Genomic DNA, 18845 nt, shown 5'->3' with positions numbered 1-18845 from the left:
AGGTCAATAACACCACACGTTCTTTCAGATTGAGTCAGAGAATGTGCTGAAAGTGTCAGGATCTGAAGCAAAAGAGATGTCTGAACAGGAGGGTGTGGAGAAAGTGCTGAATGGATGATTTCTAGGATTGTAGTGTTCTTGTTTTTGAATTATGAGCATTAGGATATGCGTGTTTGCGTGTCGTCCAAAAATTAAGAAATTATGTCATATTGTATTTTAATAATTCATATACATAAAAATCTTTTACTCTTAGCAACAGTTATATTAGATTATAACGATGAAATTTATTAACCTAATTATTTGGCAATTAGATGATAAGTAATATTATCATTATTTGATTATTTTGATGAAATTATTATTAAAGTAATCAAAACCACAAAATGAGTTATTATAACTAGAACATATGATATAAGTAATTTTCAGACAATAACCTTGATTACAAACAAAGGGTGAAGGTAAAGATGTTTCAAAAATATAAGGAGATAAGAGAATTCAAAGTACAAATATTTATCTGCAAAATTTATTAAAATATACTCTTATAAATTTTATATTAAAAAGTTTAGATATTTTTAGGCACTTTGTCAATAATTAAAATAAGTTTATCTATTTTATTTTTTTCTTAAGGGCTATTGTTGCCATTCGGTTCTTAATAAACTAAACTAAACTAATATATTTTTGATATTTGATTCATTTAATGTTCATTTTCCATACATTAAATATATATTATAATAATAATATAATACAGGTATTGTATTGGAAATGAATGTTACTGTTGCTAATCATTTCGGACAGATAAATATTGATTTTTAAAACTTTATCTGTCACCTGCTGTCTGCTTCTTATCTTTGTCCGTTTCTTAGTAAAATAGTTTAATCTTGATCCCATCTTGCCATTATCTGTAGAAAATATATAAAAGGCTGATACTTTTTTAGGTTAAAGAGTTGTTTTTTCGAACACAATCATCAAAAGGTAAGAATTGAATTGAAAAAATTTTTGTATTATCGATTCTATAGTTTACTGTTTAATACTATGTTGAGTATACAAATAAGAGTAGAAGCAAAATATTTCTATAAAATATATTATAATGAACTTAATGTACTGTTACGATTTGTATAATAAAAAGATGTCGAATCTCTTGTTCGAGTAGTTTTATTTAATATTAAATAACATCATTTACTTAATGAATCATCGTGAAAATCATCATAAATATCCTACTCGGCTCTTTAAAATACTTAATGAATCATCATTTTAAAGAGNTAAAAGTATTTATATTATTTATACTCGTACAATTTCAAAACTATTTTCTGTAATAATTTGTTTCTGACTTAACGGATATTTTGATATTATTGACAACAAAAGTTTAAAATCATTGATTTCCTTACCTGTCCATTATTTTTGTTTGACGGAGTTGAATTGTTTGGACCACATGGCATGAAAAATTTTGTCAAGATCCTGATGAGAACGTGCAGACAACTGAATGTGTGAAAGAAGACCATTGAGTCAAGACCGTTTACACGTGCAACTATCTATGTTGCTGACGTCAACGGACACACACCATTTGTATGTCGTGATTGGATAATTTAAATTAGCAAACAGTGACACTAGTGAGACTATTAAACTAATTTTTTCTCATTTTTTCGTTAAGGCGTGAAATATTAATTTGTACCGTAAATGGTACTTGAAATATTATAATGTACTAAAAATCTAAATGTACTTTCAATTTACTGGAAAGGTTCAAAATGTACCAGAAAAGTACAAATGTACTTGGAACGGCAACACTGGCCCCAAGTCTCCATTCGTGCACTATGGTGGTTGCGTCTCGATAGCTATAAGGGTGCGGGAGATATGGAGCTGAAAGTGGTTGAAAGTGGTTCTCTATTTCGAATTTTATGTTCAAATTTGTTCGAATTAAATTCGAACATAAAATTCGAATATTGGTTCGATTATAGAACTTTATAGAATTTTATGTTCGAATTAAATTCGAACATAAAATTCGAATATTGGTTCGATTATAGAACGATTGTAAACGTTCCAAAAACGTTGAAATTGGTTCGTTTGACTGGACGTGAACAGCAGACGTTCAGAAATAGAATCGGGACCAGGTCTATAATTAGCCTGGAAACGGGGGACCTAATTCTTGCATTCTGTGAAAACAAGTAAGATTAGCTATAATGTAATTATCTTAATCTTCACTATCGTTACTTTTTAAAAACCCAGCGAAGCGGGTCCTTGCAGCTAGATTCTAGATTACTTAGAAAAACAGTCTTTTATATATAAAAAATCTATAGAGGAGAAGGTGGTATTATGGAACCCCAATTACATTTTAGTGAATTGTAAACAAGTTATCATAACTACACCCACATTTTTTGTGCGAAAAGTACTGCTAACTAGTAAACTAAATGATCCTAATTGGATTTTTCGCTAGTGTAATTATAAGTATGGTTTTTGAAGGCTTTAGGACAAAAAGTCCGAAAGTAGGCTTAGAGAAAATCGGGTGGTAATACGGAACCTTACTGTATATTTTCAAAAAAATGCTTTAATGTAGCCAAAAACAAATNGAGTAAATTTGCAAAGAAAAAAATGGATGTCCAAAAAGGCACGAGTGGTTGTGTATGTGAGTGTTATGGTGCCTGTGCTCGTGTATGATAGAGAAACTTGAGTATGGCATAACGAAGAGAGACTATGTGAGAAATGAACAAGTGCTGAAAGAATGTGAGATGAAAGAGAATATGGTTGAAAAGGTGGGAAATTGGCCCTACGATGGTTTGACCACATCGAGGGAATGAAAGAGGTGTTAAAGAGAGTATACATGGAAAAAATGAATGGGAAGTGCGTTAGAAAAAGGCCGAGTTGAAACAAGTGGAAGAGAATCTGAAAGAACGTAAGGTCAATAACACCACACGTTCTTTCAGATTGAGTCAGAGAATGTGCTGAAAGTGTCAGGATCTGAAGCAAAAGAGATGTCTGAACAGGAGGGTGTGGAGAAAGTGCTGAATGGATGATTTCTAGGATTGTAGTGTTCTTGTTTTTGAATTATGAGCATTAGGATATGCGTGTTTGCGTGTCTACCAAAAATTAAGAAATTATGTTATATTGTATTTTAATAATTCATATTCATAAAAATCTTTTACGCTTAGCAACAGTTATATTAGATTATAACGATGAAGTTTATTAACCTAATTATTTGGCAATTAGATAATAAGTAATATTATCATTATTTGATTATTTTGATGAAATTATTATTAAAGTAATCAAAACCACAAAATGAGTTATTATAACTAGAACATATGATATAAGTAATTTTCAGACAATAACCTTGATTACAAACAAAGGGTGAAGGTAAAGATGTTTCAAAAATATAAGGAGATAAGAGAATTCAAAGTACAAATATTTATCTGCAAAATTTATTAAAATATACTCTTATAAATTTTATATTAAAAAGTTTAGATATTTTTAGGCACTTTGTCAATAATTAAAATAAGTTTATCTATTTTATTTTTTTCTTAAGGGCTATTGTTGCCATTCGGTTCTTAATAAACTAAACTAAACTAATATATTTTTGATATTTGATTCATTTAATGTTCATTTTCCATACATTAAATATATATTATAATAATAATATAATACAGGTATTGTATTGGAAATGAATGTTACTGTTGCTAATCATTTCGGACAGATAAATATTGATTTTTAAAACTTTATCTGTCACCTGCTGTCTGCTTCTTATCTTTGTCCGTTTCTTAGTAAAATAGTTTAATCTTGATCCCATCTTGCCATTATCTGTAGAAAATATATAAAAGGCTGATACTTTTTTAGGTTAAAGAGTTGTTTTTTCGAACACAATCATCAAAAGGTAAGAATTAAATTCAAAAAATTTTTGTATTATCGATTCTATAGTTTACTATTTAATACTATATTGAGTATATAAATAAGAGTAGAAGCAAAGTATTTCTATAAAATATATTATAATCAGTTATGATTTTACGAAGATTATATACACGAGGGGGCTTAATGTACTGTTACGATTTGTATAATAAAAAGATGTCGAATCTTTTGTTCGAGTAGTTTTATTTAATACTAGCTTATCCGTCGCGCATTGCTGCATCTCAGAAGAAACGAAATTCAAGCAAACTCGTTATGATAAAATTCAATTTACATTTTATTATTTTTATTGAAACTTATTATTATTCATTTTCATCGGGAAAACATTTCAAAGTGTCGTTTCAATTCTATTTATTTATTGGAGTGTTTGTGGATACACGATATTTTTTGTTTTTCCGTCTGGTGCGTACACGAATAAATCGGAAGGTTTTTCGACGCGTGAGCCGGCCACATACAGTTGTCCATGGGAGAAGCACGGATTCTCCAAATTTAGCCCACACACTCGCTGCGATTGTCAGAAGTGCGATATTCCCCATTTTTATATATATTTTTAAATCCTTTACAATTTTAATTATTTAATTGCTCCTTCCTCTCTTCCTTGGCATGTTGTGAAATTTCTGATAGTTGGATAATAAACCGTTTTATTGTAATTTGTCTTTTTAAATTATTTTGAGTCGATATTAAAATTTGGAAAAGGGGGATACCTAGATCGGTAAAATAGGCGAATTTCTTCCTACAACTTCGGTCGTTGTTCGGGGTACAGTTAAGATTTTAACGAAGTTCGAGCGAATACATAATTAGCAAAAAAAAGTTGAAATAAAGTGATTAAACAAAAATTATTACAAATATCGTAAATAACAGTTCACAAATGCATATATAGAGATATTTTTTGAAGGGGGGAAATGGTCTTCACAATTTGAAATCGATCGAACACACTGTGCGCGAATGCTCGTGTAAACGCGCGCCATCTATCGTAGGATAAATGTACTTCGCGGGAGTGTATTAAAAAATTAAAAAAACTTTCCAAAGTTTTATGGCAATCGTACTATGCCACAAACCTTCGCCGGAGTATATTAAACAACTTCCCAAAGTTTCACGGCAATCGAATAAACGATGTGGTAATGCATGAAGGACACACACACACACACACACACACACACATACATTCATTTTTATATATATAGATTAAATAACATCATTTACTTAATGAATCATCGTGAAAATCATCATAAATATCCTACTCGGCTCTTTAAAATACTTAATGAATCATCATTAAGTATTTTAAAGAGCCGAGTAGGATATTTAGTTAACAATATTTACTATTGAGTAGGTTTAAAAATTTAGTGATGTATTTTTTTAAGATGAGAATTAGTATTTTTTTAATCGATTATATTATTTAATTTTTCAATTTTTAGATTAATTTGAAAACATGAGTCTTAATGTATCAGACGAAGGACATTCGTACGTCATCTCGAAACTGTACAAGGATCCTAATTTTCCATCTATCTACAAGGGATTTTTGTTGGATACCATCGAAGAAGAAGAATTCATATTAAACGTTTTGCATAGAATATATTTAGATAGTGAGTTTATTAATTCATTAATCTTCGTCTTTATTTATTAATTAATAGAATAAATTAATAAATTATTTGAATTTATATAGAACGCTTTCAAGGAAAAAGACTTTTTGAAATAGGATGCGGTCCGACAGTTCACAGAATAGCACCCGCGAGTCGTGTTTTTTCTGAAATCATTCAATGCGAATTTTCCGAACATAATCGCGAGATTGTTCAAAAATGGCTGAAAAACGATCCAACTGCGCAAGATTGGGGTCGTCTCATCAGAATTACAGCTAGACAAGAAGAATACGGGTAAGGTAAATCGTTGTTATTTATTATATCTAACGCTCTAAACTACTAATATTTTGTGCCGTGTTTATACAGAGATTTAGATCAAGGGATAAGAGAAATAGAAAACAGAATAAGAGGAAAAGTCAAGAAGATCGTTCCCTGTGATGTATTACAAAAGAAGGTGATTCAGGAAGATATTGGAAAGTGCGATGTGATTTTTACATCTTATTGTTTGGAAGGTGCATGCCCTACTCCCGAGGCTTATAAATCAGCCGTTAATAAGTTAGGAAAATACGTAGTGCCAGGAGGAGGGTTAATTATGGTTGTTATGTTAGATATGCCTTACTTTTGCATGAAAAGTCCCGAGAAGAAGTATAAATGGGATGTCTTGCCTGTCAGTCAAAAGTTGGTGAATGAAGCATTGAAAGAAGCAGGATTTACGAAGAAACATTGGTATTTTATGGAAAACAACGAAGAATCTGAAGGAGGAGAATTTTCGGGAGTGGTGGTCGTCTCAGCTCTTAAAAATTAATTTAAATAAATAAATTTGCAAATATATCATCTTATATAAATTTGAAAGAAATTTCTTAACGTGAAAATTTAGAAGTAATACCTAAAATACACTTTTTATGTAATATTGTAAGAAAGAAATGAAATTTTAACTCTAGAAAAATAAAAAACTAGTTCTAAACTTAANTTATTAATTTATTCATCTTCGTCTTTATTTATTAATTAATAGAATAAATTAATAAATTATTTGAATTTATATAGAACGCTTTCAAGGAAAAAGACTTTTTGAAATAGGATGCGGTCCGACAGTTCACAGAATAGCACCCGCGAGTCGTGTTTTTTCTGAAATCATTCAATGCGAATTTTCCGAACATAATCGCGAGATTGTTCAAAAATGGCTGAAAAACGATCCAACTGCGCAAGATTGGGGTCGTCTCATCAGAATTACAGCTAGACAAGAAGAATACGGGTAAGGTAAATCGTTGTTATTTATTATATCTAACGCTCTAAACTACTAATATTTTGTGCCGTGTTTATACAGAGATTTAGATCAAGGGATAAGAGAAATAGAAAACAGAATAAGAGGAAAAGTCAAGAAGATCGTTCCCTGTGATGTATTACAAAAGAAGGTGATTCAGGAAGATATTGGAAAGTGCGATGTGATTTTTACATCTTGTTGTTTGGAAGGTGCATGCCCTACTCCCGAGGCTTATAAATCAGCCGTTAATAAGTTAGGAAAATACGTAGTGCCAGGAGGAGGGTTAATTATGGTTGTTATATTAGATATGCCTTACTTTTGCATGAAAAGTCCCGAGAAGAAGTATAAATGGGATGTCTTGCCTGTCAGTCAAAAGTTGGTGAATGAAGCATTGAAAGAAGCAGGATTTACGAAGAAACATTGGTATTTTATGGAAAACAACGAAGAATCTGAAGGAGGAGAATTTTCGGGAGTGGTGGTCGTCTCAGCTCTTAAAAATTAATTTAAATAAATAAATTTGCAAATATATCATCTTATATAAATTTGAAAGAAATTTCTTAACGTGAAAATTTAGAAGTAATACCTAAAATACACTTTTTATGTAATATTGTAAGAAAGAAATGAAATTTTAACTCTAGAAAAATAAAAAACTAGTTCTAAACTTAATCAGACTAAATTTTTTAATAAAAAAATATTAAATTAGAAAAAATTATTGAAAAGTTTTTATGTATTTCAATTTTCTAAATATTAAAACTTTTAAAATATGAAAAGTTAAAAAGTAAAATGTGAACTAAGAAATTATAAATGTAAATTTTTCCTATAAAAATATATATATATATAAATTAATGTTTAATTTTATTGGTTTTTAGAAATTTATTTTTAAAAATCCAACAACGAGTTGCTTAACTTTCCCGTCAACATTTAAAAAGTGCGTGTGTTTCGCCATCTGTTAAGATTTTTTATTATTAAAATCTTTTTATATTTTAAATTATTATAAAATGAAAAAAGTTTAATTTTGAGGGTAGGGATGGGTTTATAAAAGATTGTAAATACTAATAACAAGTAAAATCGTCATTAAGTTTGACTCCCTGTATCTTCCCATCTCCTCGACTTTTAATCTACAAAATTTAATAGCATCAATTTTCTAATAAACAAACCTCCCTAAAAATTTTTAGAAATTTTTGACATAAAGCACAGGAGTTATTAAACTTCGTAAAGGGTGAACAAAATCGTGTCAAACACACACGCACACTAACATCCATACATACAGAAAAAACCCCGATGTTTTATTTTTCGACGTTTCGAGGTTCCCCGAGTCCAAAAATGTAAAAATCTTGAGGGTGTGTTATTTTCTGACCGATCGTCATAATTTGTACTAAATTTAGGCTATGAGCCGCATAAGGAAGAGATTTACTATGGCTTTTAAATTTTGCTTGTAAACCATTGTATATTCCGGACATATTGGCTTCATTGTCGTAAGATTGATTGTCCGCGATAGTTTTGAATACCTAGAGGTTTTAGACCATATTCCGTTAATTTTGAAACTATAAAATCTTTCTCGATACAAAAAAAAACTCGTGCAAACTAAAGTAATACATTTATAAATAATATTAACCTTTCCATGCAAACATTTAAAGTAAAATTATAATGTAAATNTGTGTGTGTTTTGCCATCTGTTAAGATTTTTTTATTATTAAAATCTTTTTATATTTTAAATTATTAAAAAATGGAAAAAGTTTAATTTTGAGGGTAGGGATGGGTGTATAAAAGATTGTAAATGCTAATAACAAGCAAAATCGTCATTAAGTCCGACTCCTTGTAACTTCCCATCTCCTCGACCTTTAATTAATTAATCTACAATATTTAGTAGCATCAATCTCCTAATAAAGAAACCTCCCTAAAAAATTCACTTATTTAATTTGAATTATTTATTTGAACAGAAACGTCGAAGAAGGAATAAACAAAATTAAACTTCGATTGCGACAAAAAATAAAAGAAGTAATTCCTTGCGATATCTTGCAGAAAGACATCATTTCCTCGGACGTCGGAAAGTTTGATGTGTTGTTTACCTCTTTGTGCTTAGAAGCGGTTTGCACCACATCAGAGGATTTTAAAGCGGCTGTTAAAAGATTTAACAATTACATCTTGCCAAATGGAGGATTAGTAATGGTAGTGATATTGGACGCTTCCTATTATAATCTACAATATAATAAAATTTTAGGTCTTTTAAGTCGAGAGTTTGTAAATAAAACATTGAAGAAAGCAGGAGTCATCAAAAAAGCATTGTTATCTTATAGAAAACAATGAACAACATCCATTACATAACAAACTAATTCATTTTTAAATTTTAGAATGGAATATGAATGTATTAATTTTAATATGAATGAGATAAACGTTCGACGCTACAGTATATCTCAGGAAAAGAATTTAAGCACAAATATTAGTATTAAGAGCAATAATGATATTATTATTCTTAATGCAATACCTTATTTTTTGATTTTATAGTCTCGTGCTACTTTATATATGAAATAATAATAATAATATACAAGTCGACCCCCCTATAAGATCATTGATTTTTCCGTTTTATCTGAATTACATGTTGTACGAGTCACTTAGATTTTACAAATACGTGTGCCGGACTGTGAATGGCTCACATATTTGTAAAATCTAAGTGACTCGTACAACATGTAATTCAGATAAAACGGAAAAATCAATGATCTTATAGGGGGGTCGACTGTAATTATACCGAAAATGCTGTGTACTAAAATCGTCACATATAAAAGAAGCATAAATATTGATATTTCAACAATTCTATTATTTTTAGTTGTAAAATGAATATTTTACGTAACCTGATGCTAGAATAGTGTGAATAATTAAGAATCACGAAATAGTTTTGTGACCAAAAGGTCGGCACCTCTTTGGTGCCCTGTCAGGATGACACCACCGCGTCTCGGCGGACACGGAAGCCGCGTTATTTAGGTCACGCGAGCGGTCGCGTAACGGAGCGATCAGAGTCGAGAAGGAGGAAAGACAGCGCACCGGAAGTGACTTACTCAGAGACGCTTTAACGCAGTGGTTCCCAACCTTTTTTCATTAGCGTACCCCGTAACATGTCATATCTCTAGATTGTACCCCTCATTTAAGAAATTTAGTGAGTAACCGTATTGTTAATTTTACATATTGTAGCTTTAAATTAAAGAAAAAAAACCTAAAAGAAAAAATGTATAATAAAGTTGTGATTGTTGCAAGGAACATTTTTTATCTAATAATTTTTTAATACTATTAGTTTGTGATACATAATATATTATTTTTTCTGCCATAATAACTAACTTTTTTCTGTACCCCTAAACAACCTATCGCGTACCCCTAGGGGTACGCGTACCACAGGTTGGGAATCGCTGCTTTAACGTAACAACGGTTTAATTGATAACTATAGGCCATACAGGATATAAAAAATATCGATTTTAACTCTGCTAGTCTTTAGGAATCTTTGCCACAATAGATATAAAATAGACATTAAATTAGATTTCAGATTGCAGTTACCGTTCCGCGGTTCTCGGGAGAGAGAGTTTACATAAGTTGCGCGTGGCGAGAATTACCTTGTACAAAATCTTGATTTTCTGCAAGTTAGTCGGACACAACAGAAGACAGTTCTGGACGACAGTTCTTATTTCCACAGTTCTTAGTTAACTAGTTATTAGTTAACTAGTTATTAGGGAGGTATCCAAAGGCGAGGAAATATCCAAATATTTTAGCACAGGGAAAACTTGAGTGGTCCGATCGAGGAACTGGTGACGACTGCCTCACTTTGTTGTCTGTTTTTCATGTTGGATTGTTGAAACGGAGATATTAGGTCGAAAGGTGCTGAGAAAGCGTCGTTATTAAGCCTGAGAACTTAGCAGATGTTTCGCTCCCAGGTGTAAAAGTTGGCAGTTATTAAACGATAGTACAGCGACAATGTGAAATGATAAAGTGATATAAACACACGGAAAGTCCGAATTCGGATCCTCACAGTTTTATACGAAACAAGACTTTTTAATGTTCCTTCCTTCACAACTGTAGATAATTTTTAGATTAATATTAGGATTGCCCGATTGAAAAGTGGACACGTGCCATATCTCATCGTGCAAAGTAGCAATCGATGGGCCACCTTACAGGTGAGTAAGCTCAACTTAGGCGAAGCGCGGGCTGCATTAAGTATTGGCGGGAATAGATGTTATCTTCAGTAATTGACAGATTAATGCTAAGTTCTCGGTTGTCCTGTTTTTAGTGGCTGAAGGTAATAGGAATGCCGATATCTATAAACGAATGAAACACATTTATAATGGACATTGTTTAGAATAAACGGAAGTGAATAATTGGTGCAACGGGTACAGACAAAACCGCAAGTAAATTCGGGATAAGCCGAAACCAGGTCTGGCACACACCGTAATCTCCACTGCATCAATCGTTGCGGTGGACGATACAATCGGAAGTAACAGACGAGCTACAACTCGCACATTCGCGAATTTGAGCAAAGCTTTCTTTGCTCATCTGTAGGCAAACATTCGTAGGCAAACATTCACGTCGGACAGTAAAGTGAAAGATAGAATGGGAGAATTTTTCACTAGCAGACACAGGAATTATACGCGAGGGTATCGATCTGCTTGTGAGGCGCTGGAATCTTTGCCTAAACAAACATTCTTTTAGATTCGCAGTAAATGTTTGCCAGTTCTGACATGTGTCCACTCTCCATTTGGGCAACCCTTAATATTTTACATTAATAAACTTTCAATTTTGCTACTAATTAGTTTAAGAACTACCACCAAAATTTATTCTAGAGAAAATTAAATTCCGACAATCGTTTTGATATTTGTTAGTAATATTCGGACAAAATTAAAAATCAGTGTTAACAGACAAATTGTAAAAAGAATTTAGTTAATACTAGACAACTCGTGACCCGTAGAGTCATTTACTGCTTTGTGACATTGGTCAACAGACAGGAAAACATTTTCTAATAATCAAATTTTACAATCAAAATATCAAAATTTTGTTCCATTTTGCGAAGAAGAATCCTTGGACGTCGAAAAATCTTTCGTTGGTGAAATGCGAGATCACAAACTTTCGGGAGAGAAGCACTACGGACCAAGAACGTTACGTCCTTGATTCGCGCGGTTTTATAAGTTTTACACCCAAAGCAAAGTCGTCTTTTCATTGGTCTCTCATCGTCACCTGGTGACAATTCGAAACCTGGGATCAACTTCGCGACTAAATACGACTCCTTTCTAACCACGTTTTCCTCGACTTTGGTCTTTTCCATACAATTTATCTTTTGTTTTAGTAATAAAAGAAAACTTTCATTGTTCAACTCAGACCCTTAATTCTTCCTATTCGTGTCTGAAAAGGAGTTCTTTAGTTTCTCGATTGATAGTTCACATTCGACCTCTAAATCGACTTCCATCCGGGACCTCATATATTATATATATATATTATACTATTATATTGTATTTAAATTTACGGGCAATATAATACATATTAGACTCTATCATACTACGTTAGCCTAGTATATACAATTTAGACCACTTTATTCATTAACATATTCAAAAAATGTATTTCTGCTATCTTTGCTTAGCCCTCTTCAGTTGGATATAGTACTAAAGATAAAGAGGTTTGTACGTAATATAAGCTCGTAACTGTAAATCTTATAACATGATCGAGATTGGTTAATAATAATAATAATAAGAGCAGAGCCCAAACGGTTAGGAGTTGAAAGTTGAAATTTGGTACATAATTAGGGTACGTCACGGGAATGCACACTGAGAAGGGATTTTTCGAAATTCCCCTCACGGGGGAGAGGGGGAGGATTTAGGCTTATCTTAAAAAACTCAGCTTCTACTGTATTATTTTAGATACGATTTTTTATTTCTAACTGCGTTTTAGTAGGGTACGTCATGAGAATGTACCCTAATAAAAAATTTTTGGAAATCCCCCTGCGGGGAAGAGGTAGAGGGTTAAGGTTTACTTTGAAGAAATCGGCTTCTATTGTACTATTTCAGATGCGATTTTTTGCGTTTTTGACTGCGTTTTAGTAGGGAATGCCATGAAATGCACATTAATAAGAGATTTTTGAAAATTCAACTATCCAAGGAAAATGGAGGAGAAAGTCAGTTTTAGTCAGTATAAAGTGTAAATAATGGAGAAGGAATGTAAATAGTGGCATACAAGTATATGTATACTTGTATATAGTATACATTTTGGAAATTATAATTATTTTAATAATTTCCACTTTTCGGGTAGCCTAATAACAATAAACCCAAAATAAACGAATTCGAACGAATATTTGAATTCGTTCCAAATTCGAAAAATGCGAAATATAGTTAATAAATGTTATATGTTTTTAATATGGAAAAAGAACGTTTTTTTAGATTTTAGAATTTAAAATTAATCATTTTATTCAAGTAAGGTTAACATCAAGTAAGTTAATTCTCCATTATAATGAGAATTAACTTACTTGCCTGAGCGACAGTGGAACCTCGCTTAACGAGCATAATTCGTTCCAGAATCTTACTCGTAATGCAAAACACTCGTTAAGCGAAACAGTTTTTCCCATATAAATTCATGTAAAATACTTAATGCGTTCCACGCGGAAAACATACTCAATTATTTTATGTATAACGTTTTTATTCAAAGAAAACTATACAATAAACATTGTTAAGAAGTGGAAATAATCATCATCTTTTCTTCTAGCGCGGAATGAACCAACCGAGAAGGCGAATTCGATTTGCAGAAAACAGAAAAAATCACAGATAATATGTTCGATAAACACGTCAAACGATATGCCAAATTATTGCCTATGTATAGGCTATAATTAAATATTATAAATTAATTAATTTGACTGGAGGTAGGCAGTTACGCTGCCGTAAGGGGGCCGAAGTGGGAAATTTCAAAACAAAAAAATAATGATTATACATGATATCATTATTGTCTCCATTGCCTCAGGACTGCTGAGTGGTAACAGTCAACGACATGTAGGAGCGATTGAGTCAGCGATCGATGCCTTGTTTACAAACAACACAACCCATTTATTAGACAATTTAACTTACAAAAAGTTCTACAGTCGCAAAGAGTTGAAGTCCTTGTATACTTTGGCACGTAGTCTTCCAAGAAAAAGAAGAAGAAGAAGAAGAAGAAGAAGAAAGTCCACCAACAAGGACAGTTTCCTATTGCTGATCAGATGTTGTATTCAAAGTTCCAGTTCTCAAACAGGAAACAATGTCCAGTGAATGCAGATTGGAATGTCTGAAGTTTCTCATGAAGGTCTATAACTTTCGGAGAATATATCAGCAAAGGACAAAAATGGAAGCCTTGCAGGAAGCACCCCAGCGAGGGACATAGCCTCGTGGGATGCCATGACAAAGAACCAAGTATCCTTGGGGCCTGGGCTTAAATATCTTTTTGTCTTGCAAATCATCACTTTATTGGTTATTAATCCCCTTTCTCAGTCCCAGATTGGTCTTTCTCTGTTACCAGGTGAAATTGGACCAGATCAGTTCTCAAGAAAGACAACTGTTTATGAATACAATTTCACACTGTCTTTCATTCAGTGTTGAACAAACTTTGTACCTATACATCAACCAAAGCCGAATATTATTGGGCTAGAAATGGCTATAATACTAATAATTTAATAGACAATTTGGCATTAGAGTTAGGCATTAGGTGCCCCTCTAATGCCATCGCAAACTCTGCCATCTTGCCACGGTTTGCGATGGCCGGTCGAGTGCCTTGGAAGTTGCTTGCACGTCATGGGTACTGAATGCGTCCCCAGCCGGCATTGTAATAACTGTCAATGGTTATATCATTAGTTTATNTTCAACTACGCTTGTTGGAGAACAATAAAAACACTACACTCAACAAGCCACCAATAAAACTCAACTGCCTAACCTATAACCAAAGTCTCCTTTTAATTTGTTTTTTAAAAAAAGCGCTTGACAAACTTGCCCCGCATGCCGAAGTTGCCCCGATCTCCCCTAATTATAGTCCATAGCCCAAAAATTTGGAATATCGTTTGGTGTATTTATTATATAACGGGCGATGGTTGTTGATGTTTATAAGTAATATATGTTATTACAGGTTTGAAAATATGTTTGATCTTGAGCGACACTAAGATGCTAGCGGAACGAGTGCTAAACACAGACTGATGTAGCGTACGCACAATCCGGGACTTCCCCTCTCCTCGTCACTCGTTATGCGAAACGTCGATCGTTAAGCGTTAAGTTGTGATAGAAATTAGTTAATATCTACGAATAAACACACAAATTATCAATATATGCTATATTTATTAAAATAAAAAATATCAGAAAAGAGACATCAGAATATAACAAAAATAGTTTTACAATCTAAACGAAGGTTTGTTTCATCCAATAAACAAAAGAAGAGTATTCCATAGATATAACAATGGGAAGGAGGAGTTTTGTACAAACTGTAATCAAATCTGCAGCGATCTAAGCTTCGATCTGCTTTATTGTACAGTACGTGTCTTTTGACTGTCTCAACCAATAAATGTTTTGTCACCACCTCCGGGCCATAAATATTTCGCGAAATACCGTCCTCCCCCATTGTAAAGCAATTAGAGGTGAGGAGGCAGATTATTGGCTGATAAAATTGACAGTCAACTTTTTTTACACTGTAGTTGGTTACTTTCTGTGTATATTGATATTAAATCAACGAATCAGCCACCTGTGAAAACAGTGGAGCTCAAATTTCTTTTAAGTGTCATCCTTCTCAGGCTACAATCTTTGAAATATGTAAACAATCGCTATAAAATTGCTGTTTCTATCGTTTTTTAGCTCTAATTAGCTAATTTATTGTTCTTAGACAGTATTTAGGTGAGTAAACATTATTTTAGAACTGTGAAGTTATAAATTATTTGGGAAAGCAAACGTTTCCCTTCGCTGTTACATAACATGAGAAAATATGTAAAGAATCGCATGCGAAATTGCGTAGTATAGTCGATTATTGTAAAAATCATCGAAGTAATATAAAAATAATGCTTCTTATACGTTATCGCTAAGAAAACTTGTGTTGACTTCGACCCTCAGATGACTCATTCACTCCCCTCCTAGGAGCGTAATTAGAGAAGTAGTGTAAGTAATGGCAATAACTTCTCACTTGCTGTAGCTATAATAGAAGGCTGTGCTTTGTTTTGTTTTCAAACAAAAGATGTGTGTGACTAATAAATCTACAATATTTTAACGAATTTCTATAAATAAATAAATTTTACCCCTATAATCACAATCTTTTTCATCAGTAACAAAAGGATAATCAGGTAATATNATATGTAAAGAATCGCATGCGAAATTGCGTAGTATAGTCGATTATTGTAAAAATCATCGAAGTAATATAAAAATAATGCTTCTTATACGTTATCGCTAAGAAAACTTGTGTTGACTTCGACCCTCAGATGACTCATTCACTCCCCTCCTAGGAGCGTAATTAGAGAAGTAGTGTAAGTAATGGCAATAACTTCTCACTTGCTGTAGCTATAATAGAAGGCTGTGCTTTGTTTTGTTTTCAAACAAAAGATGTGTGTGACTAATAAATCTACAATATTTTAACGAATTTCTATAAATAAATAAATTCTGTTTTGTTCGGAAATTTAAAATTTTATTATAATTTTAAATTCGTGATAAACAAAAAACTAAACTACGGTAAACTGTAATATGACTTTGCAAGAAAACAAGACTGAATGTAGCGTGAATTTGAAGCGTGATACCACAATTGAAAAGATACTTGCATCCGTAAAAGTGATTTTCTTGCAAAACATCGTGTTTTTTGATAGAAGAACGCAGAGTTTCTTATAAAAATTCCGTATATGAATATTTTTCATTAGCTTATTATCTTTTATCTGTCCTACATTGCTTGAGCCACACTATCCCCTGGAGTGTCATGAAGACAGAAATAGTAAACAAATTGTAAACAGTAATTGTAACAGAAATAGTAAGTAAATTGTAAACAGACATTTCACACCCTGAAACAATAGAGAGGCGCAGTTCGTTTAGTACAATAGACTACACATTACTTTACATTATAAAATCTGCAAATACAACCTATTGATTTATTTTTATTTTTTTGAAAATGAAACATATAAATATTGTTGTAAATTTGTGTTTTATAGATAAAATTATATCAAATGTGTTTAGATGAAAATAAAATAAAAAAATACTAACTGCAACAAAATCGATATAGAAAGATATAGAATCGATAACTATATCAATAAAGATATAGAAGAACAATCGATACATTCATTCATTCATTCATTAGTTTAATTGTACATTTAAAACAAGGTACAAAGTCCTGCCCCGCAGTGAGCATTACAGGAACATATCCGTTACATAGTTCCAACCGAGTTACAGTATTCACTAATGAACAAAGCAAAGTGAAAAGAAATATTTTTAAAAAAAAATAAATAAATAAACAATCGATACAGAAAGATAATAAAAAATTAGGCTAGACAATCGTGTTATTTTATGTTCTCCTCTAGGAGTTGATAATTGCAAACAGGCAGTGGCGTGCCGTGACATTTGATGATAGAAAAGCTGTGTTTCTATAAGAAGCCGACTTCCAGGGACAATCAGTTAATTCTTTCTTTAAATGTATTTTTAATAGATTATTTATCCGACGTACTTAATAAATAAACGAGTTCATTTAGATTAGATTTTATTAGATCCGTTATTAGATCCAATATATTCCATATGCCCTCTAAATGCCAATTCTCGCTTCGATAAAAACGTATAATATCTATTTATTTACATATAATATATCTATTAGCCGTAACTATCTCGTTATAATTTTCAATATTTATTTTAAATTATTTCGCTTCGATTTCCAANGATCCAATATATTCCATATGCCCTCTAAATGCCAATTCTCGCTTCGATAAAAACGTATAATATCTATTTATTTACATATAATATATCTATTAGCCGTAACTATCTCGTTATAATTTTCAATATTTATTTTAAATTATTTCGCTTCGATTTCCAAATCGCTTCAAATACGAAAAAATCGACGATTTTTCGTGTCTTTTGCCAGCGAAATCGTCGAAGCCATTCTTATTCCGCACACTAATTTCATTCGAAAATAGTAGGCGAGCCAACAAAACAATTTTTGCATTTTTATGCATCTACGGAGCCATTTTATCGCGAAAATGTCGAACAAATTTTTTATCCAAGCGTTTATATTTAACTTAGGCATTGGCCTTTCTCTTTTAATAATGTTTTCTTTTTCGTTATAAGGTCTCGAGCCAAAACTTTTTAAAAATAAATTTTCAATATCGCAATTACATTCCGAATCGCTAGCCACGATACAAGGGCTAAAATGAAAAATAAAATTATAAAAACTTACTTGTTAAAATAAAATGTGTGATGGATATACATACCTGGTACAAAATTATAATTAAATATAGCTTTGTAACGAAACGTACGTAAAAATACATAAAATCTTTTTTATTCTTTAAATCTTAACCACTTAGTCAAATAGCTCCTTACGAGTGGAATCGGAGACGGTCCCGCTAGGTGTGCGGTGCGTACATGCACGCGGGCTGCCAAATCTCGAGGATGCCCGTACCGGCCAATGTCAAATGCCTGTTTATTCGCATCACTAGTATATCGCAAAGTACGCGACAGGGCTGTTGTAGATTTTAAACGTTTCTCATCATAGCTGTAAAAATACGTTAAACATAATAGTCATTTGTTTTCTAACTAATTCGTTTTAGGACCAGGTGTTGTCTACGGAAATTTCCAAAATTTACAACTGTTCGGTCACTCTCGTTGAACTGGAAAAATGTCTTTCTTTATTATATCTAATATTTGGAAGAAATCAGTCCCACCGTACTTGGCTGGAGATTGGTTGGGTTAAGCTTTTCTTTAAGTAAAATTTCGGCTCTTTCGTCAGGGTTTTGTTTACGTCCCCAATTTCCTAATCGCTTAATTATTTAACTACTTCTTAAGTAGAAATAAGTCGAAACCGGTTACTTTGTACTCGAATATTTGTAGTCTCGGGAAAAAGTGGAAAGACAAATTTTTATGACAAACGGATACATAAATCGTAAATTTAAGGAAAATAAATTCTAGAGCTTTTTCTGTACC

The 18845-nt window shown here is 32.2% G+C and overlaps 2 protein-coding genes across 3 annotated transcripts; both read left to right on the top strand.

Annotated features, from left to right (window-relative positions):
* Nucleotides 1–932: 932 nt before the first annotated feature.
* LOC111623849 (nicotinamide N-methyltransferase-like) lies at nt 933–6346 on the top strand. Of its 2 annotated transcripts, none has more exons than XM_023366570.1 (4): nt 933–969; nt 5298–5465; nt 5546–5753; nt 5826–6346. In XM_023366570.1, exons 2-4 carry the CDS (start codon nt 5312–5314, stop codon nt 6262–6264), a joined length of 801 nt encoding a protein of 266 aa, XP_023222338.1. In that variant the 5' UTR covers nt 933–969; nt 5298–5311; the 3' UTR covers nt 6265–6346. The 2 variants fall into 2 exon arrangements, with proteins under 2 accessions (XP_023222338.1, XP_023222339.1); XM_023366571.1 differs by lacking the exon at nt 933–969 and adding an exon at nt 3763–3853.
* Nucleotides 6347–6499: 153 nt separating this feature from the next.
* Nucleotides 6500–7307, top strand: LOC111623848 (nicotinamide N-methyltransferase-like; the record flags this gene model as incomplete). Its single annotated transcript, XM_023366569.1, has 2 exons — nt 6500–6711; nt 6784–7307. Coding segments are annotated over 2 exons (651 nt in total), but the record flags the coding sequence as incomplete, so codon positions are not given.
* Between the last annotated feature and the right edge of the window lie 11538 nt (nt 7308–18845).

This window comes from Centruroides sculpturatus, unplaced genomic scaffold, assembly GCF_000671375.1.
Source record: "Centruroides sculpturatus isolate CEXI.00-Female unplaced genomic scaffold, Cexi_2.0 scaffold162, whole genome shotgun sequence".
Classification (NCBI taxonomy): Eukaryota; Metazoa; Arthropoda; class Arachnida; order Scorpiones; family Buthidae; genus Centruroides; species Centruroides sculpturatus.
This window is presented reverse-complemented; position numbering and strand designations above follow the sequence as displayed.

Excerpts from the sequence above, each read along its gene's own strand:
- LOC111623849 (XM_023366570.1), top strand. The coding sequence starts at position 5,312 with ATGAGTCTTAATGTATCAGACGAAGGACATTCGTACGTCATCTCGAAA. Across the intron at positions 5,466-5,545 it reads GCATAGAATATATTTAGATA|AACGCTTTCAAGGAAAAAGA; the intron begins GTGAGTTTATTA and ends GAATTTATATAG. Across the intron at positions 5,754-5,825 it reads GCTAGACAAGAAGAATACGG|AGATTTAGATCAAGGGATAA; the intron begins GTAAGGTAAATC and ends GTGTTTATACAG.